The 22,857-nt window shown below is 31.0% G+C and overlaps 1 protein-coding gene and 1 pseudogene across 15 annotated transcripts; one reads left to right on the top strand and one right to left on the bottom strand.

Annotated features, from left to right (window-relative positions):
* Window positions 1-1,958: 1,958 nt before the first annotated feature.
* On the bottom strand, window positions 1,959-8,769 carry LOC109796512 (pentatricopeptide repeat-containing protein At4g21065 pseudogene; annotated as a pseudogene). Of its 2 annotated transcripts, none has more exons than XR_014431500.1 (2): window positions 6,348-8,769; window positions 1,959-2,735 (listed from the first exon to the last, which is right to left on the bottom strand). The product of XR_014431500.1 is annotated as a pentatricopeptide repeat-containing protein At4g21065 pseudogene, transcript variant X2 (transcript). The 2 variants fall into 2 exon arrangements; XR_014431499.1 differs by lacking the exon at window positions 1,959-2,735 and adding an exon at window positions 4,212-4,843 and having other exon boundaries at window positions 6,348-8,768.
* Window positions 8,770-11,066: 2,297 nt separating this feature from the next.
* On the top strand, window positions 11,067-21,682 carry LOC109795803 (U-box domain-containing protein 16). Of its 13 annotated transcripts, none has more exons than XR_014431503.1 (6): window positions 11,067-11,847; window positions 12,270-12,349; window positions 13,473-13,739; window positions 14,528-14,610; window positions 14,700-20,737; window positions 21,429-21,682. XR_014431503.1 is itself a non-coding variant. In XM_083068312.1 (6 exons), exons 1-3 carry the CDS (start codon window positions 11,217-11,219, stop codon window positions 13,493-13,495), a joined length of 564 nt encoding a protein of 187 aa, XP_082924438.1. In that variant the 5' UTR covers window positions 11,079-11,216; the 3' UTR covers window positions 13,496-13,588; window positions 13,692-13,739; window positions 14,528-14,610; window positions 14,700-15,836. The 13 variants fall into 13 exon arrangements, 10 of the variants coding, with proteins under 10 accessions (XP_082924438.1, XP_082924439.1, XP_082924437.1 ...); XR_014431502.1 differs by having other exon boundaries at window positions 11,068-11,941; window positions 21,429-21,681; XR_014431501.1 differs by having other exon boundaries at window positions 11,069-11,941; window positions 13,434-13,739; window positions 21,429-21,675.
* Window positions 21,683-22,857: the final 1,175 nt, after the last annotated feature.

Raw genomic sequence — 22,857 nt, forward strand, 5'->3', positions numbered from 1 at the left:
GTTTAACAAATCCTTTTCTTTGTATAACCTTAAGTTAGATGATGATTATTTGTTAAATAATGATATTATAATGTTGAATGTTGTTTATATAAGTTGAGTACAAGTGATTAATGCTAAGTTATTAAGAAGTGTAGTGAAAGTTATGTGTTGATTAAGTTGAAAAGTAGTAAGTTGTGAGTTGTTGTTTAAGTTGAGATGTGTATGCTTTTTGTGATTCTTCAAGTTTTAAAGTTTAAAGTTGAAACAAAATTAGAGGAGGAATAAGTTGTTTTAAGATGAAAAGATCCTATTGTGCATATCTAAGTTGTAGTACTTTAAGTGCTCAATGTTGTTGAAAGAGAGAGAGTTGTCTTTTGAAGGGGAGTTAATTTTTGAAAGTTGTGTCTTCTAAAACTGGTATGTGGTCAAACCACATCATACTTAACATAAGTGACCGAAGAATAAAGCACGAACTTGGGGCTAAAATCCTTAACCAAGTACTGGAAGAGTGCGTAGTATTTAGAAGATAAATAGCGAAATAATTTTATTTGGAGCTTGGTTAATGAATACCAATGTCGTAGTAAGCTCACAACCAAGTTGTTCTATTCTTGACAATAGTACTTGACCTTTCTGGTTTAAATGATAAAATCTAAAAGCTCAAAAGTTGCTTACCTGGCTATTTTGCTAAATGTTGTACTGACTTGACTTGAAGATAATGGGTGGACATTGCAGGCTCAGTGGGACTAATCCACTTAAAATGCTCACTAAATTGAGGACATCTTCAAAGTTGAAAATACATGATGATACATGAAGTTGTTAAATTTATTGAATTGTTGCATGTAAAGTTGATTTTAAGTTGTTAAGTTGAAAATTTGTCTATTATTTCTTGTGATATATTATTATATCAGTTGTTCTTCTCGAAAACAACTAGGTTGATAAAACCATCTAGTAAGATCCTTCCTCTTTCTTGTGGTTTGATATCAGATAATGTAATCTCAATTCCTTACCCTAAATGGGGAAGATATCTACAAAAAAGAATTATAACAATTAAGTTAGTCTAATATCTTCCTAATATCTTTTTCCATCATGTTATACATACCCCTGTTTTCGATAAAAACATCAGTCATATAAGAGTATTAAATAAAGTTAATTATTCAAAACATTGATTTTTTAATATGTCCTTAAGACATTACTTTTCATTATTATATACTTATTATTTGATCATGAATACTAGTTACTTACAAAAGTTCAAAACTCTACCCATGCATTAAAAAGACAAGAATGTGAGCATTTTTTTTTATAGAAATCCTGATCATTCAAAAAATAATTTTATACTTTTTCTACCATTCTTTTTTTCCTCAACATGGTAGTCAGTATCACCCTTATTAAGCTGTTTTATTCTTATTTTAAAATAATTTTATTAAAAACTATAATTATTTGATAAGAGTAATCTATATCTATAATCCATAACAATAATAAAAAGAAATTTGACCTTATGATATACATAACTTTTGTTCAATTTTACCCATCTAACTACTCGTTTATAAATCATAATCTTTTTTATCCTTTTTATGAATATCATCCCATTATTGTTTATATTTTCAATCAACCATTCATTATTATATAATTAGTATTTTAATATATATAATACACGAACATGTTTATTATTATAGCACAAAATTTTTATTGATAATTTATTTTAAAATATTAATATTTAATTCATAAAATTTTGATAAATAAAAATTAAATTAGATAAAAAATTAAAAAATTCTTACAAAACTTTTCATAAAAAAAACTCTTAAAAATGTTTTTGTTCAAGACAGTGCATAATGATTCGTATTCAATAAGGGTTGATTTTTATTATTTTTAAAAGTTTTATGGAAGCACGGAATATCTTTTGTACATTAATTTTTCATACCAAAAAATAATTAATATAATTACTTTTAATTAATTCTATCATAAATTTTAATTTTATTTCAAATGTATCATTTATATAAAGTGAGTGTCATAATTAATGTCAGTTATGTTAGTTATAAATAAATTCATAAAAAAAGTTAAAATAAAAAATGAAAAAAGTTAAAATAAAAGATGAAAAGTATAAAAGAACTTTAACTTAATAACTTTAAAAGTTACTGTAATTATCACTGCTTATAATTAAGGTTAAGAAATAAAACCAATTTATTACTTGTAATTATAATTAAAACTAAAGGTTGTGATAAGCAAAATATCTCTAAATTAATTTTTTTTTATCATTTTGTGCTATCACATTCATAATAATTATTATATAAAAATTAAAGGACATGTTTCAAAATATTTTAATTCTACATTTAAAACACTTATTGAATAAATAAATTATTATATTAGAATCATTCATAATAAAATCAATCAACATTTCACGCGGATTTGCAATAAAATATTTGACATCTAACAAGTGTCTCAAGATGTACTTTCTAATATTTTACATCACATTCCCACACAATTCATAAATAACAAATAAAAGTGGTTACTTAAGTTTAGAACAATTAACTTATATAAGACTTTAATTTATTGATCACTTATATATGTGGGACACAAAGTGCAATATAATATACATACACTTAAAATATCTGAGACTAGACAATAGTATCTGCAGTGTCCAATGTGGGACTTAACAGCCAATAAAAATCCCTTTTAAACTTGATATCGCAACTCTTCTGGTGTTTGATATTGGACTTGGCCATGCAACATAGTATAATCATATTGTGGGATGATAAACTCTGACATAAATATTTGAGAAATAAGACTGAACTTTATTTTTGAGAAAATTAATTTATTCAATATGACTAGTAAGCAATTGAGAAACAATAATATTTGTACACTATGAAATGAAAATATCCTGAAATTAAGCAACATAGTCAACAAATAAAATGATTGTAATTTTATCCATGTAAAGCTTAATAATGACTCACAACTAAATAATTTCACAAAGAACTTGATGGACTCTTCTCCATGGTATGATCAATGGTTCCTAAGAAGGGAGTGAAAGATGAAGAAAATGATTGAATGTTTCTCCAAGAGTGATGAGATAAAGGATGGGCGTGAAGGGTAAGGAAGTGGACGAATAGGTAAAAGTAAGGGTGGTTGGTGTTTGGATGCTCTAGGTTGGCTCTCTCCACCAAGATTTGGTGAAGGTCACTCAAAAGAACCCTAAATTCACTCTAAGGATGAGAAGAGAGGGATTTGGTCGTGTAGACCTAAAAGACTAAGGAAGACTTTTGAGGCAAAATGCTCACTCAAATGCATATATTCTAAAGTGTCTACATGGTAGGATTTTAAGGTATATATAGAAGGAAGAAAAGTATCTAGGGCTGCATTTGGAGGTGCATGGTCGAGAAATGCAAGTCAAATGCACACAAATGCACCTTAAATGTGGTGTGGATTCCTTTCCTCCTAAAAGACTAAAATATCCTTTGACCTAAAAATAGAAAAAAGTGGATTCTGACCTCAGAAGTTGTAAACCAAAAATAAATCATAAGCTAATTTGCCCTATAATATAAATGCTAAATGAAAATACAAAATAAAATCCTATCATCTAGGATACCCCAAAATACAAGGGGGAAATGGGAATAAAAGCAATAAATCTTATATTACTCAAAATAGGCCTAAAAGAGGGTCAATACTCTACACACATGATGAGCATAGTCCTAGACATGATGTCTCTTCCATCCTCCTAGTCATGAACCTAGTAATGAGTCTCACATAAAGTTCAAAGAGTGATCCTCCATCAGAACTATCTTCTCTACCTTTTCCTATCCTGGAAAGGTTAGGAAATTGTGTCATGTTTATACACGAGATTTAACTAATTTACTGAAGTGTAGATGTTCTGTCATAACAAAATGTAAGTTTATATTTGCTAGAAATATGCAGCTTTTTTAAGGAAAAATATGCAGAGTTGTGTATTCAAACCTTTACAATGTAAAAAATAATTTTAAAGTCCTATTTAAACAAATTTTGAAGGAATTTAATTTAACTTTAAAGTTATTTTTTTTTAGTCAAACTATTTAAATATTTTAAAAGTAAATACATAAACTTTTGATAAAAATAATACATCAAAATCATTTTAAATTGTATTAATTTAAAATGTAATCTAAATAATTCTTTTATAACTTTGATCGTTAATTGAAAAAATTATTAATGTTATTAAGTAATTCAAGTACTCACTTTATTTTAAAAAATTAATCTTAATTACATTATCTAATAAATTAATTTTAAATTATTGATAGTATTTAACTGTAGAACCAAAATTTACCAAGAAACTAATATTCTAATATAATATTACAAAAAATAAAAAATCAGTCTGACAATGAAGATATTTTTAATGGTTAATTGTAGTCAAAACAATTATATTATTAATTACTAATATTTAAGCAACCAAACTCAATTAAAATTTTTTATTTATAAAAAAGTTAAATTAAATATCATATATGATTTAAATATTTTTAAAAATTGATGATAATAATAATAATAATAAATAAAAAAAAAAAAAAACTTATGCTCAATTTACAGGGCCGTGCGTTGATGTAAGTTCCCCCACTTGAGCAGACCTTAAAACATCACCCCTCCACCTTAAAAAAGCACCCCTCCAAAGTGCGAAATCATTGTTCTAGACCATGGATCTTCTCGATCATCATTGAATCCATCCAGATAAGAAAGTTGTTCAATGCTACTCACATTTATTTCAGAGTTCATGTTCCTCACCGCTTCACCTATGTTTCGCAATGTGGGACATTTTACACACACATTGCATGATACTTCAATAACTTCACATGAACTTCACCATTCACAACTCTTTTCATACACACCCTTACAAGAGCTTTCAGATATTCTGTTTAAGAACATAGAATACAAAATATTGTGAAAATACTTTGACAACAAATATGTCAGGAAATTAACTAAATAGGAAGTCAATTTTTTCTTCCTTGGAAACATGTCCATTCCTTCAAACAAATTGACAAAACAAAATAGTTGAACTAAGCATGCTCATTACTCACTCACACATAAAATGTTTAAGGAGGAACTACCCCCTCCCATGCTTTTGATTTTTTTTTTTTCAATAACTAGTTAATTGACTCATGCATTCTTATTCAATTGCTGCACTCGGTCATTCAAAGTATTTATCAGTCTATTCTGTTCATCCTCATATATCAGGCTAGCTGACAGTTTTTTTAGCGCTAAAAATGTAGCATAAAAGTTTCATATGCTTGTTTATGAAACGAAACACACGTTTATGAAATTATTAAGCAAAAGGCCAACATACTTCAAAAATATACAAAAAGTGGGTTTTGAATTTGATAGCTGAAATGACCTGTTTAGACATATTGTTGTACAAAATGTATCAAGTAATTTCTTACTGGTTAGTGGGCTGATATAAAACATCGTATTTATTAAAATTTTAAATTTAGATTCCACCTGAAATGTCAGATTAATTGCATGATATTGTTGGTTCAGTTCATGAGCATGCTCTATGATCCTCCAGAGTCTATTATGTGGAGGAATTTTAAGAGGAATGAGCATTTCCTTCGAGGTGAAGATGGGTGAAATGAAAGCTTTATCTATCAGTTTTTAACCTTAAAAAAAAACTACTAATTGTAAGTTTGCCTCTTTATATTTCTAACCTTCAAAAGTGTAATTTTGACTCTTGTAACATTGTTAATCTTAATTATTTTCCCTTCACAAATAAGAAGAACAAATAATTATATGTCTGTATCTTGTAACATATTTTAAAATAGTTAACAAAAGTTCAACAAGAGAGTATTGGGCCTTGGGTACATGGCTGAGATAGGGAGAAAATATACTATTAACATTGCGAGAATACATTATGAAACTACAATGACACCAACAATTTCAAAATAAAAAATTCAACATAGGTACGTCTAAAACTCAAACTTAAAACTATTAGTTAAGTTGAAACAATCTCATATTAGTTGCAACTATGCCTAAGACTCAAACTTAAAATTATTAATTAAGTTTGAACAATCTCTTATTAGTTGATCTATATACTTGTCGATCTCTACTTGGACAAATGTTAGAACAACACCCTTTCCAAGTCCTACTACAAATTATGATGTAAGCTCTAACAAGAATGAGTATTTTCGTTTAGAGACAGAAGGTACAATCTTTGGGTACAAAAATTGTATATATGCTAGTTTTAAAAATCATCAGAGCAGACCAGCGAATCAAAGCAGTATGGACAGGGTCTGAATATCATCATATGATCAAACCAGATTAAAGTTTAACAATTAACAGGGTCTAAATATCATATAAAAAATTCAAAATAAAATCAATCAACATTCTAATCGAGTCTGGAGAAAAATATTCAAGAACATTACCAGTGTTAAAACGATGTTTCTATAGTCCCTTTCTCCAACCAAAATCTAGGAATGCCGATGAAGCTATTTGCAGGCTCTGGTTTCTGAACTCTCCTTAACTGCATTGATCTTCTTTCTTTGCTCATTTCATTCCATTGGCCCGTACTTGCATACATATTTGCAAGAAGAACATAATCACTGCTATGGTCTGGCTCTAATTCCAACAGATGTTTTCTCACCTTCTCACCAAGTTCAACGGATCCATGAAGTCGACATGCAGCTAACAAAGTCCTCCATACAATTGCATTGCACTCCACCGGCATGCTCTTTATCAAATTGTATGCTTCCTCAACTAAACCAGCTCGACCCAAAAGGTCCACCATGCACCCATAGTGCTTTATTGTGGGTTGAATGTTATACTTTCTCCCCATAATATCAATATACCGTCTACTTTCCTCAACCAATCCTCCATGGCTACAAGCACTTAGCACCCCCAAGAATGTAACACCATCCGGTCTCTCCACATTCTGCTGCAACATTTTCGTGAAAAGGGCCAACGCCTCTTCTCCATTACCGTGGGAGGCAAGCCCAAGAATCATGACATTCCATGAAATCACGTTCTTCTTCCCTTTCATGTTAGTAAATATGTGGTAGGCTTCCTCCACAGCTCCACACTTCGCATACATGTCAATTAGCGAATTGGAGACCAATGTGCTCTCACTCCCACCAAGCTCAGTGTTACGTATGATAGAATGAATTCGCCTCCCGAAATCCAGTGCTCCTATGGCTCCACAAGCTGAGAGGGTCACTACGAAAGTGGCGTCGTCGGGCAGCACGCCACTCTGCAGCATTCTGGCAAACAGGTGGAGAGCTTGTTTATAGTTTCGGCAATGCACGTGAGAGTCGATGATAGAGTTCCAAGCCACTAAATCTGGATCTGGAATTTCCTCAAACAGTTGGTGTGCAGTTTCTACGTCCTTCACCATACCATACATGTGAATCAGAGAGTTTCTCACATAAGCATGCGTTTCAAGCCCATGTTTAAGGATTGTGCAATGCAGTTGCTTTCCCAATGCAACTGACCCCAATCCAGCAATGATTTTGAGGAAGAAAGAGAACGTGAAACTGTCTTTTTCATGCATTCTTCTGTACAAGTCAATGGCCTTTCGTGGTTGGCTAGTTTGTCCGAAGCCCCTGATCATGGTGTTACACATAAACGCGTCGGGTTTATCGATCATGTTAAAAACCCTCACTGCGTAATTCATGTCTCCGTGCCCCGACACCGCACAAAACTCGATGATCTTTCCGACCACAAGCGGGTTCTTATCGAAGCCGCTTTGGACAATGCGACCGTGCATCTCCTTTAACTGTTTCATGCCGGAACAACGCTTGAAAAGAATCAAAACACTTTGTTGAGCCTTCCACAATGCCCCATCTTTGGGACTCATAACAAACTCCTTTTTCTTTTCACCACCTATTCCTTTAAACAGATTCACAAAATGACAATAATTGACTATTTTCTAATGTACAGTGGCAACCATAATCAAAATCTGTCCAACCATGAAGAGTGTGTACCGATGCCCCGTGCACGTAGAACAGTGGCAGTGAAATTTATTAAAATAAGTTCTTTTTAACTTATTTCAATAAGCTTCAATGTCAAACTTATGAATAAGCTCTCAGTTGACAAACTTCTATTGAACAAGTGTTTAGTGTTTACCGAAACATGTCATAGGTAAATAATTAGTATGATTGTATATCGCACTTTCCCACTGAAGTAGCAATAATGACTGTTTTTATCACCAGTAATCCCTGCATGAACAGTTCCCTTCCTTAAAGCAATGAAACCTTCAGACAAGTCCTCATACTGTGAAAATCCAGAAATCATCGTGTTCCAAAGAACCAAATCCGATGCCGGAATCTCCTCAAAAACCTTCCTACACTTGGAATACAAATCAATCAACCCACTCCCAACATGTGAATTCCCATGGAATCCACTCTTAATCATCACCCCATGAAACTGCATACACCCAACCAAATCCTTAACACAAGTAAAAGCAGGCAAAACACTCGCCATAGTGAACATATCAACCATCAACCCCATCCTACCCTTCTCCCAGAACAACCCCACCGCCTCCAATCCCTACCCCCACCCTCCCTCTAACTTCCTCAAAGAGCCTCAATGCAGGCCCGCACTCACCCCTATGAGCATACGCAGCTATAAGGGTGTTGTAAGAGACTATGTCTTTGTGCCAGATTTCAGTTTGACCCCAAAGAGTCTCATTGTGAAACAAATATTTATATATCTTATAGACTCTACTGATCTAAGTTTGTTCAATGAAAGAAATAATAATTTTAGGTTAGCAGGATTTTGTAACTCAGGCTATGCAGAGGACATAATTGAAAGAAAGAATACAAGTGGAGGATGTTACTTTTTGGAAAGTTGTCTTATCTCTTGGATAAGTAAGAAGACTATTTCAGTCTTGAATCAAATATACTTGTATTATATGACAACACAAGTGTCATAAATATGTCAAAAACTCTCATACAACATTACAAAGCTAAACACATTGAAATAAGATATCACTTTATTCGTGATTATATCTGAAAAAAGGAATTTTCAATATAACTTTATTGATACAGATCATTGTCGGAATCCAAAAAATTTCAATTTTTCCCACAGCTGATTTTGACTTCCGTTTGAAAATCTCATCGATTTAGGAATGCCTAGAGACTACACTAATTCGCCAATAGTTTTTGAAAAAGGTTCTTAGGAGTTGTCAATGATATTTTACTCAAAAACATATAAAAAAAAAAGAGTTTTTGAAAATTAATAATGGCCTTCATAACCAAAATTAGGTTCGGGGGTCAGTTACATGTGAGGAAGATATTAAACACCCCACAACGCTCTAATTCGATATCCTACAATGAATTTAGCATAATAATAAAAATAATTAAATATTTACCATTTTATTAATTATTCACATATTAAATATTTTCATGAGGAATGACATTTCCATGGCAATAATATAATTAAGAACAATCAAATAAATAACGAGAGAAAAAGGGAATTTGGTAAAAATACCTCCGTAGCAGGCTTTTATAAAATAAACTTCAAGATCTTAATACAAAAGTGTATTTTGGTAGCCTTTCACTCTACAAAAGTCTCATAAACACTCAAAAAAGTATGGAGAAAAAAAAAAGAGTTTTTGCTTGAACTAGGTTAGCTAAGCAGCATGTGTGGGAATGTGTGCATCAGGCACACATTTATAGGCTCCTTGAGATGTGGAATGATCGTTCTAATTTTGGAACAGACCATTCCCAACTAGGGTTTTAAGCCATTAGAACAACCTATTTTGGATTGGGAACAAGTTGTTCCCAACTAGGGTTTTGGGTCATTTTAGTGGGTCGGAACAACTCATTTTAAATTGGGAACATGCCATTCCCAATAGGGTTTTAGGCTACTTTAGTAGTTTGAAACAGTCTATTCCGATTTGGGAACAACCCATTTCTCGCCTAAAACCCTACCTTCGAGTCTCTAGGCCTCCTACTGCTATTTTGGTCCATTTTGATGCTCTATTAGGCTCCTTTCACTCATATTCAGCAGGAATCTGGGTTGACAGATTTCTAGGTAAAAGTTCATAAAATCTAGAAAGAAAAAAAAACAAAATGAAGTTTAAAACTTTTACAAAATTTTGGTAGTCTAACCTTGTTTTAGAACATTTTTCAAAAGTAATTTAAGCAAAAATTACAAGTAATGTATATATATAATCTTAAAATTATTATATTTTTATCGAAAAAGATTATAATCATACAGTTGTGATATTTAAGAGACAAAAATTGACCAATTAATTAAAACCTTAGAAACTAAAATCAAACAATTGAAATATTTAAAGAATAAAAAACACAATTAAGTTTATTATTATAAATAATTTATCAACTTTTGTATTATAAATCTAGATATTCATCATAAATGAAAGTACTTTTATTAGTTGTTTACAATGTAAAGTTTGTTTTTAGATTTTATACTTAAATAGAAGCATTTTTAAGAATTATTATCATTGGTTGAATTACATATTTTATCCTAATATCATATATTAGTATTAATATTTACTAGTTTCATAGATGATTAATCTCTACTAAGGAACCTGGTCAGTCATCTCTAATGAGATCTCCCCTCCTAATAATATCCCCATGAAATTGGATTTGAACTTGAGAACTTGTTTAAGAAGGCTAACATCTATTTATGTTATTTTTAAATATAATTTATATATATAAATATAGTATTTATTTTGTATATAATATATTATAAATTTTATATATTAAATATTTAGTATGTAAATTACATATGCTAAAATATTAATATTTATCAAAATCATACAAATCAATCCTATATTTTGAACAAAGGGTAGATATGATATAACATCACTATGAAAAGAGGGATCCTAACTAATTTAGTACTCCACTCCTCAAGAATCATATGCTTCACATTAATAGTTCTAATATTAACAGAAAAAGTAAAAGTAAATAACGAGGGACCAAACGAAAACTCACAGACAAAACAAGCACTACAAAAAATTAGGTAATCTTTTATGTTTTTATTTTGCGATTTTTAAAAACCGCCGTTATACTTTTGGGGTTATTTTTAACTCCACAAATAATTAAATTTTTCAGCAGTTAGAAACCGCCACAATGTTTACCAGTCAATTTAATTGAAACATTTTTATAAATTTTTTTTAAAGAAATCCAATATAATAATAAAAAACAGGGCACGTGAGTGAGTCTCTGCTTCAACTCACAGATCAAATGCGTTCCTTCAGCAGCACTGCCAACTGCCTCCTCTATGGATCATAACGCTAACTGAAGATTGCTCCAACGGAAGAAGTAAGTTCAATGTGCTCGTGCAAATCGAAATCGTTGCCGACACCTTCCATGCTCACCGGAGAACTCTCCACGCTCCTCAATGTTTTCCCTCTCCAAGAACTCCACATAAGCGACCAGATCAAGCACGAGATCGTTCCCAATCAAGCGCATCTCTCTTTGATTTTCGACAAACTAGAGATTCGCAATGCGTCCAGCTGTAGAGCGGAGATTGAGAGCCTGGAGGAAGAGATTATCAATCGGAGCGAGGAACAATCCAAAATGGACCTCATCACGTTGATCGGCATCGTTCGTTTCGCCAAGTGCATCCTCTTCGACGCGTCAACGCCGTCGCCGAGAGCCGCCGTTCTGCAGCGGAACCAGTCGTCGGAGTTAACGATTCCGACAGATTATTGGAAGGCGGCGACGCTATTGAGGATTTTGCGGCGGGGCTGGATGCCGGAGAGAGTGAGGGATTCTCAACTACCACCATGGTAATTTCTACTTCGGTGGCACAGTAACACTTTCATTTCACTGTCATGCGATTAGTGACTGTGCTTTCTGTGTTACTGTGACACTAACATATTCAATGTTGCTGGCAAGAGAGCGTCATAATTATAAAATGTTCAAAGCTGAAATTGCATTGAATCACACTTGCCTTGAGGTATGATCAAACATTTTTTGAGGATGAAAACAGAAATAGAATGATGGAGACTAAGGAACTTTTCGAGTGGGTCCTGGAGCAACCGTGTTTTGAGGTTTATTTTTTTTAGTCTTTATTAACTTTAACTTCTACTACAATTATGTGAAAAATTCTTATGTCAGCTTTTTCTTTCTCTGGTTCCTTTATAAGATACCTTCTTCTGAAAGCTTTATATTTTTCACGGTTAAGATTTCTTCTCATCTCAGAAAATTATAATGTCTTTCTCTTTTCCATACACAAAAAAAATCCTTCATGTTATTCTTAGGCAGGTTTGACATATTTGAGAAGTAGATCCTGAAATCAAGAACCATCTTAATATTGTACATTTTATCCTTGCTAAAGAGGTTATCATAATTGCAGTCTAATGTATTTTCATTGTGCAGGTTCCACTTAATGTATGTGAGTGGTTCAAAGATTACCAACCGGTTTCAACAGGGAAACAAGAGATTGAGCATGCATATGAGTAAGCAACTTCTTTATATTGTTGAGGCATATAATAGAATAAAGGACCCTGCTGAAGGCAAAATAGTTGATCCTGGCCAATAGAGGCCTTCCAAATTCATACATATTCTTGCTTTGTTCTGTATAAATGTTTCTATTTGCAAAACACGCCAGAAGAATCTTTGTTGTGTTCCCATCAAAAAACATATGTTGATGATGTTTATAACATAGTAAGCAAGTTTGATTTGAGAAATTTGTATAGGAACATTGAAAACAACTTTTTATTTTTTTCATTAATTCTTATACAGACTTTTGAAAAGAGGAAAGAAAATTGAAAATAAGGTGACATTTTTAAATAAATGTAAAATTAACTTGTAAAAACTGAATGTCTTTTCAATCCAAATGATCCCTCCAGTACTATAAAGTTGAAATTCCAATAGTACTTGATTGATTTCTCATAGCCAACACAATTAATTGACTTGTGAGGAAGCTACTCTTAGTGATTTTAGAATTCAATTTAATAAAATTGAGTCCTAATCAAAAAATGAAATATCCCAGTGAAAATTCCTTATTTCAGTTCCACCTCTAGCTCCAATCCCATCATTGAAAACGGTTTTATCATTTTTCACCGAGGCTAAAAAAGACCTATAAAATAAAACATGAGTTATTATTCCTTTCAAATGTTAATAATAGATTATATTATTAATTATGCGACATCATTTTTTGCTGATTTTTACTTAAATTTCTAATGCAATTTTTTTCTTTCTGAAAAATGTTATGAAATTGAAGAATATAATGATTTTAGAGTTGTCCTAACACTAGTGTAGTTGTTGTCTGACATATGTCCTTACATCTTAGAAGCAGGATTGTTCTAATATATCAGTGATGCACTATTGTGTTTATCTAATCTATTAGAGTTATTATGGTTTCCTTTGCTAGGTTGTTCTTCCTTAAGTATATTCAGTTGTACAGAGTAGTTTATGCTGAATATGTTCCTCATGTGAATGTTATACATTTTGTTTTTCCTGCTTATTTACATGTATATTCATATATGTATGCGTGTGTGGGTGTGGGTAAGTCTTTGATCGATTTGTATTTTTCATCAGCTTCAAGATGGATAATGTATATATGCAAACTTGCCGCAGAAGGATTCTCAAGTCAACAATGAAAACGAAGCCAGTTTAATAAATAATTCTGATATTCAACCGAAGGAGAGGTTGTCAAGTCATACTACACAAGGTTGCAAGTCTGACTCCTTTAGGTTTGTTGAGTATTGGGTTCCTGTACAAATATCTAATGTGCAGCTCGAGCAGTATTATGATATTTTGCTTTCCAATGCTTCAATTCTTCGCTCATCATCAAAGGTTGATAGTGGGGAGGCTGTTCGAGATGTTCTTATTTCAATTCGAAAGGTTAGGTTGTACTTTTTGAATATGTTGCATGCATGATATGAGATCAAAGACAATATAAAGTTGGTTTAGTTTTATAATCTAGGTGTTTTATGCTGCAATATTTGGTGCACCATCTTAATTAATTTCATTTGTTTTCATTTGTTTGTTATATATACATAATAAAATGTTGGTGGTGACTGAAAAATATGCTGAATGTTTTATTTATTACCTTTCAAATGAAAATATACTTCAATACTTCTGTAAAAATGATAACACTTGGGCTCTCTACCTTATTGTAGGGATATGGGGATGGAGGTTTGTTGCACCCTTGGCATGCTTGAGAAACAGTTTCAAAAATACATTAAAGCATTCCATTTTAGCATCTTTACATACTCTTATTGTTTCCATTTTTAGTCTCTATAGTTTCAAAAATTTACCTTTTAATTCTTATAACAATAGTCAATAGACAACTAAGACTAAAAGGAAACAAAAAATGATATGCATAGAAATTATAAAGGAGCTTTTTTAACTATAAGGACTAAAATGTAAAGTTTATGAAACTATAGGTATCAAACAATAATTAAACCTTTTAAGTTTGATAACAAGTCTATCGGTGATGCTGCATTTTTTTTTTTTTTTTGACAGTTTCAATTAACATGCTTTGTGAAAGATAAAAAATGTTACTTTACAGAACTTTTTCCCCCCTTCTTTCTTTCTTAATGCTAAAAAACGTTTTGTCTTGTGTGCTTCCAATACCAAGTTTGCTTATTATTATGAAGTTGTGATATCTATTTCCCCCCAATTTTTAGGCCATGGAGCTGTCTGGAACACTGCAAAAGTGGAGTCAGGGTCAATTGTCGCTGTTTTTGGCCTTGGAACTGTTGGGCTTGCTGTAAGTTTCTGAAGATAAATTGTTTGTAGGTGTTTATATTTTTGCCTGTTTGTGGGCTGCTATTGTGATTTGTAATTTATACTTGACAGGTTGCTGAGGGTGCAAAAGCTGCTGGTGCATCCCGGATTATTGGCATAGATATTGATAGCAAGAAGTTTGATATAGGTACATCACCAATTTAGTTAACCTAACCTTGACAGTATGTCTTTAACATTGTGAAGTGATTTGTTGCCACGTTTCTCATTTTTTTAGTTGTTTAATTAATAGTTCTTCATGTATTGATTATCATCTGGGTTTTGAAAGTCTGATAAATTTTTAGTATGTTCTTTGTTGCAACTCTAATTCAGGAATATTTAGAGGATTTTGCAGCCCTTGATCTAGTTCTTGGTCTAGACACTGAAGGTTTGTTGTGACTATGAGCTTTAGCCTTTTGTGAGGGCTGATCCACTTCCTTCCACACATATCCACTCTCTGTAAGGATCTTGAAATCTTGCTGGACAGAGGGAGCATAACTAGCTAAACAGCTCTTGTTGAACATTATAGAAGTCATCTATTCGATCAAGACATGGGTCCGGCCAAAAGCTACTCGCACTCGGGGTCTTCGACTTAAGATCCTTTGGTACATGAGGCAGCAAATCCTCTTGTTCATCTTCAGATTCGGTAGCAGCATCTGCAATGGCTGCAAAATCCCACTTTTTATGACATTTTGTGCTTGTGCTATGTCACCATCAATATGCGAGACTAAAACTTGATCCTGATCAGACTGATGGTGCTGATTATTATCATTTGAGATGTCTTCCAAAGATGGCATGCCATCTAAAGAAGAATCGTTGTCACTTGCTAGTCCCCTAGAAGACTGAAGCTCACATTCTGCTGGTGCAACACTAGAAATTGCATCCTTCTAACAGCTACAAGCTTGGATCACCGCATGAGATTCTGGAACAGCTTCCGCAGCAGACACAGAATAGGTGTCATCAGCTAAGGCCGTTTTTGCAATGACAGTTGAATGAACCACTCGGTTTGCAGGATCTTTAACCGAGTCAACGATCACCAAATTGACTGGCTGATCATCAAGCAATGTAGAACTATAATCAGCATTAGCAGGCTCCTCAACTGCAACATCCGAAATAATATTTGGATCACTCCTAGCTACATTAAACACATACTTCTATCTTATATCTTCTATCTTATATGAGAATATTTTTAAAGATTTTTTTTTTCTATGAGTTAGGTATTTATTTAATTCTTTTATTTAATTAGATTTTTATTTATCATAATTATTTATGGATTAAATTTTAAAATTTTAAAATAAATAATCAATAAATAATTATAATACTGTGCTAGAAGATAAATTATTTATCATAAATATAAAATATAATTTATATATTTAAAAATATTTATTTATATAAATTTTAAAATATAATTTATATATTTAAAAATATTTATTTATATTAATTTTAAAATATAATTTATATATTTAAAATATTTATTTATTATAAATTTGAATTAAAATTAAAAAATTTTATAGAGAAAAATATTAATTAAAATATTATTTTTTATTAAGTAATTTATAATCATTATTATCAATAAAAAAAATTAGAATCAGTACGCTTTTCAATATTTTATCATTCCGTCCCAATTTTTTATTATTTCCTCCTAAATAATTTGATATTCTAAGCCATTGGATTTAGGGTGTTAAATCTCTCAATTCCCTTAATTCCTCCTACTATTTGGTGACTAAATCCTTTGTCACGTCTTGCGCTCCCCCTTTCCCTTACAATGATCTCTATCTCACACTATTTAGGTGATTATAGTAATTGGTTGTTCTTCATACTATTAAAGTCTCTTCATACTTTATAAATATCAAGTATTCTTTAAATACAAAGCCTGTGACACCCTTACTACCTCAACACATATATCGTAATAATGTAATTAAATTAAGGAAATAAATTTTTCAACACTGGTAAAAGGATTCACATAAAAACCTTCATAAATGTTTTTCAATATCCAAAATGATTGAAAATAAACATTGGAAAATAGAACATAAGAGTTTACAAATTCTTTTCAAAAATAATAAATACAACTCTAAATCCATATAAAAATTTCATGTCCTAGAAATCCTTTGTCCCGATGTCATAATATCAAAGCATACCCACAATTCAACTGTTGGCATTCTAGATGTCACTCATATTCAGATCTTCCTCACCTAAAATATCCACAAATTATACGGTGAGAAAAGAAAACATCTATATGTAAAGCACACAAGGAAAATCCACAATATAATCTTATCATAACTCATCAATTAATGAAGTCTTTACAAGCTTATCCATACATTCTAATTCTATCAATCATGCATCATATTCACATCACAATTTCACAATCACACCAGTTTATCACAAATCTTGCAATTAACACTATGCCAATGGTCACGCCACCTCAAGGTCGTGCCACTCTAGACATAAGCGATACGTATTAATTGTCTCACTCATCCCATACTATGCCAAGAGCACGCCATCCCTATAGCATCACTTACTCAGGGTCGTCTCATCCCTGATCATATGTGTGAGGAACCACAATCACATCACAATCACAATTATCACAAATATTACTATGTCAAGGTCACACTACCCTTCAGCCTAGGATCGTGCTCACCCCTGACAAAACACTGTGCCAAGGTCACGCTACCCTTTTAGCAGCCTAGGGTCATGCTCACCCCTGCATAACATTGTGCCAAGGTCACATTACCCTTTTACCAGCCTAGGGCCGTGCTCACCCCTGGTCATCAGTATGAGAATCCACAATCACATCTCATTCACATTCTACACATCTCATTTCATAACTCAAATTCCATATTACATACAGATAAGTCCACACAATACAATGATTCACATACTCATCAAGCAATTAACCATGAATACACATCTATAACAATAATATAACAATAATATTTATAAAATAATATAAAACCCAATTAATTCACCAAATTTAATACAATATCAAATCAAATAGTAAAACCTCCAATTTTTCTAAAACCTAACTGACGGGTACTTTTCTACAATTTCATCCTCTCTCCCATATCATCATTTTCACAAATTAAATATATATTTCTAATCCTCAATACATACAGAATCTAATGGGATTATCAATTCCTCAAACAGAAATAATTATAAAATTACCCATAATTCTAAGGGACTCTTTCTCTACCCAATTCCCTCATGTAACTATGCATACAAATTTCCCCCGTACCTCGATAAGTAGTAGCTAAAATTAAAACAGAGATATCCTCGGTCTCCTCCTTTGAGTGCCCCTCGGTCTTCAAAGAGTATAGAAGGAAAAGAATAGAATGTAGAAGAAAGAAGTCAGAACTGAAAAATGTGATTTTAGGAGTGCTAGAACGCTCTATTTATAGGCATCAGGAGTCGCTGGAACAACCCGTTTCAAATCCAGAACGGCCCGTTCTAGACTCTTACGTCATGTGTAAAATTCACATCCAGAACGGCCAGTTCTTAAACCAGAACGGGTCGTTCCCAACTAGGGTTACAAGCCTTTTTGGTAATTTAGAACGTCCTGTTCCAGTTGGGAATGCCCCGTTCTCAACTAAGAAATTAGACAATTTTTGTAGTTTGGAACGACCCGTTCCAGTTTGGGAACGGCCCGTTTTTGGCTACTAAATCACCCTTATGGGACTTTGAGCTTTTGTATAATCTGTTAAAATCCGGGTGTTACAAAGTCTCTTAAGGCTTTAAGCTAAAAACCTAAAATCTAAATTATGAGAAAACAAGGTTTCATCTTCTTTCTAAAAATAATAAAATAGGTAAAATTGAAAAGTTAAAGTCAAAAGTCAACAAAATGTTGAAATGATCTAGAAATTTGAAAATGGTAACACATTTTTTATTTTAAATTCCAATAACATTAAATTAAAATTCTAAATTGATTTTTTATTTTCTTAATTTTTTGATGATTTTGAAAAATACTACAATACTTAAAACATTTTAAAAGTATCCTAAAAGAATGAATTTGATGATTTTGGCCAAGGCTAAGAATACCTCTTTTATTGTTTATCTATAGTCTGAATCCTTAATCTTTTTGCCATTACTTGACAAAATTCCAGCTTAAGCGTAGTTAGTCGAAAAAATGACTAATTACTCCAACCATAAAAATCCTTTTAGATGAAGGAACTTGTTGATTTTAATCAAAATTTAACACATAAAAGGGATTAATTTACTTAAGATGATGGATTAACCTTGGACACCAAGCCTTATCACATATCTACACAGTTTAGTAACACCTGTAGTAATTACCAACATTAAATTGCAATACACTTTTGATTAGTACACAAAAAAAATTGATTAGTATATACATAAAAATAAAGGAACAAATAAGTGATAATTGTGATAAGATAAATGCACAATAATTTTTGTCCTGGACAACAATGCCAGTACTGGTAGCAATGGTGAGTTACTACCAAAAACAATCATGTTTCCTTTAACTTTGTAGTGTAAAAACAAATATAGTTCACTTTTTACAGAGACACAAATTCATTGAATCTAAAATTATCATGCAAATAGAGTAGATATTTGATTCACAATTCATGAAATTAACAATTAAAAGAATAAAATAGTAATCAATTGAAAAAGTCATCAATCCAAGAATCAATTCATAGAGTAAAATTATCACAGTTCATCAACTGTATTTGAATTCAAGCAATGTCAAAATTACAATACGAATTCAACCAGATCATTATCTAATATTTAGTCACAAAAATGAAAATTACAATCTAATTACCATGAACTCAAGTAATCTAGATATTCATCATAAATGAAAGCACTTTTATTAGTTATTTTCAATGTAATGTTTTTGAGATTTTATACTTAAATAGAAGCATTTTTAATTAAGAATTATTATCACAAGTTAAATTATATATTTTATCCTAATATCATATATTAGTATTAAGTATTTATTAGTTTCACAGATGACTAATCTCTACTAAGGAACTTGGTTGGTCACTTTTAATAAGATCTTCCCTCCTAATAATATTATCCCTATAAAATTAGATTTGAAGTTGAGAACTTGTTTAAGAAGACTAACATTTATTTATGTTATTTTTAAATATAATTTATATATGTAAATATAGTATTTATTTTGTATATAATTTATTATAAATTTTATAAAATAAATATTTATTAGTATTTAAATTAAACGTGCTAAAATATTAGTTATATAATACATATTTATCAAAATCATACAAATCAACCCTATATGTTATTTTTAGGGATTTATTTAACTTTTTTATTTAATTAAGTTTTTATTTATCATGATTATTTATGGATTAAATTTTAAAAATTTAAAATAAATAATCAATAAATAATTATAATATTGTGCTAGAAGATAAATTATTTATCATAAGTATAAAATATAATTTATATATTTAAAAATATTTATTTATATTAATTTTAAAGCTATAATTTATATATTTAAAAATATTTATTTATTATAAATTTGAATTAAAATTAACATTTGTTATATAGATAAAAATATTAATTAAAATATTATTTTTATTAAGTAATTTATAATCATTATTATCAATAAAAAAAAATTAGAATCAGTACGCTTTTTCAATATTTTATCATTTTGTCCCAATTATTCATTATTTCTTCCTAAATAATTTGATATTCTAAGCCATTGGATTTAGGGTGTTAAATCTCTCAATTCCCTTAATTCCTCCTACTATTTGTCACCTCTTGCGCTCCCCCTTTCCCTTATAGTGATCTCTATCTCACAATATTTAGGTGATTATAGTAATTGGTTGTTCTCATTGATTGTGTTATAGCATTGAATCCATTGATCTAGGTTGTGGTTTCAAACTCATGGTTCATCTTCTAGCAAATAAAAAGAAAATCAATAATGTGTGATATAAGTGTCTTTTGAGCGACTTTTATTTGGAATCATATTGCTTCTTTTCTTTTTTAATACTGGCTTATATATGTGTTCTACTTTATTTATTTTAGAATTACAATGTGTTTTATTTGTTCAACAGGGCCACAATATTGTGATATTGGTGCTCATAAGGTTTTTGGTTCTCATATCCGTGGAATATAGAATTAATGGATGAGTAATATCCAGTCAAGTAAGTTCAACAAATAAATTAAGCTTATATTTTCATACTCATTATTGATTACCTTTAATATTATCATTTTTTTATTTGTCAAATATACTTTGAAAATAATAGATAAAAAATAGATAAATAAATAACTATCTTAAAATATCTCTCAAAATATATTATTATCCTAATTAATTAAATAAAAATCTTATAGATAAATACATAAGATCATATCTCTTCAAATAAAATAATTTGGAAATGTTTATTTCCCTTATCTAAAAATATTCTTATCCATAAAACCTCTTAGCTAACCAAAATTATAACATAATCAAAATACGTTAAAACAAATCAAATATATTTATATCTCTAATTGTAACACCCTTGAGAAGATGAAGGTCATATTTGAACTTTTTCATTCGATAATTTGGGTATGAATTTCTTAAAAGGTGGTGGGATTGTAACATCCTTTTTTTTTTAAGATAATATTTTTCATATTATTATATTTTGGTCAGAAATATTTTTATTATTATAGGGAGAAAAGTATTTTATATTATATATACATATATATATATATATATATATATATATATATATTAGGAAAAAGAGAAGCAAGTCAAGAAGAGAAGTAAAATGGATTGGGTTGACCTGGCCAAGTAGATTATTTTAAGAAAGGAGTTAGGCGAAGTTAACCTTATTTGCTTCATTTTGCGCTCTGAAGGGTTAGGAGAGAAAGAGAAGAGAAGAAAGAAACTCTGAGGAGGAGTGCTCAGGGGCAATCCCAAACTACGTCAAAATTGTTCCTATTGACACAACAAGGTACGAGGGAAAAAGGGAGTGTTTCATATGCGTGGTTATAGGAGGGAATGGGTAGAGGGAGAAGTCCTTGAAATTCTTAGTATTTTCTAATTCATTTTTGTTTATGAGTTTGACAATTTAATTAATTTCTATGACAATGTATGGTTATAATTTAGGTACTATTTGATGAAAATTGATATTCTGTTTGATAATTCAATCCTCTTGAAATGTCTCTTGGGTTAGGCTTTATGAAGGATTGAGATTTTGTTTATTGGTATATTGTTTTGTGAAATTGATGATTCAACTAGGTTTTATATTAATTTGTAAATGTGGTTGCTATATTGTTTGGTAAAATTGATGATCTAGATGATAATTGAATTCATTGGAATGTGCTATATAAGTTAAGGTTCTTGTAAATTCATGAGCACCCTTAATTATATGAATTAATGAGTAATTGATATATTTTATTATGAATGTACCTTAGTGTTTTTGAAATATCTTTTTTTATGATTAACCAAAGCAATTTCTGTGTATTTGGTTAGAAAGTAGACACTTTAGGATATAATTTAGACTCTAGAATTGTGTAAAAATGTTAAGAATTGATTGAGTTATGCGAGTTATAAGTTCTGTCTCCATTCAAGTGCGCAAAATATTAAGCTTTGTGTTGTCAGCCATCCGAGGTGACCTTAACGACATTTTTAGGCTTCATGTTCTTTGAAGTTAGCGAAAAAATAGATAGACGGGGAGTTGAATATGTGTGTGAAGGAAGAAAATTTTAAAAATGTTTTTGCAAGTGTAATCCTCTTCGTCCAATGCACTTTCAAATATCAGACGGTTAGACAGAGTTTACTTAACATACAGTCAATACGTCTGAAGGGTTTATCGTCTGCTAGGGAAAATGTTTCATAAAGATAATAGTTGTAGTTCTTACATTGCCCTTTTTAAGATAATTTCATTTTAGAGACAAGTAGTTGATAAATCTTTTCAGTGCAATAGATCTATTAAATATATGTGCATCTTCGTCTGAGAAATGGTTTTAACAATATGTAAATATTGGATGAAGTCTTTTACAATGATCTAATCAATAAATAAGATTTGTTCCTGATTAAACGAGAAAAACAAGGCAATCATTTTGTACTGGTTCGCTCAACTGAGCTACGTTCAGTCTCCTTCAACTTGAAGGGTTCCACTAGATATGAAATGAAGAATATTGAGTATTATCATCAACTCCTGGACCTGAGTATTCTCGACCACTCCTAGCCTTGAGTATTCTTGACCACTCCTGGCCCTGAGTATTCTCGACCACTCCTGGCCCGTCAGCTCACTCTCCAACGCTAGTATTCTTAAACCAC

This window comes from Cajanus cajan, chromosome 2 (genome assembly GCF_000230855.2).
Source record: "Cajanus cajan strain Asha chromosome 2, NIPB_CcT2T_4, whole genome shotgun sequence".
Classification (NCBI taxonomy): Eukaryota; Viridiplantae; Streptophyta; class Magnoliopsida; order Fabales; family Fabaceae; genus Cajanus; species Cajanus cajan.

Bases quoted from the DNA above. Each gene is read 5' to 3' on its own strand.
- LOC109795803 (XM_083068303.1), top strand. From the start codon at position 11,217: ATGTGCTCGTGCAAATCGAAATCGTTGCCGACACCTTCCATGCTCACC. The intron at 11,678-12,269 runs GTAATTTCTACT...TTCATTGTGCAG, and splicing joins GATTCTCAACTACCACCATG to GTTCCACTTAATGTATGTGA. The intron at 12,350-13,433 runs GTAAGCAACTTC...ATTTTTCATCAG, and splicing joins GAGATTGAGCATGCATATGA to CTTCAAGATGGATAATGTAT.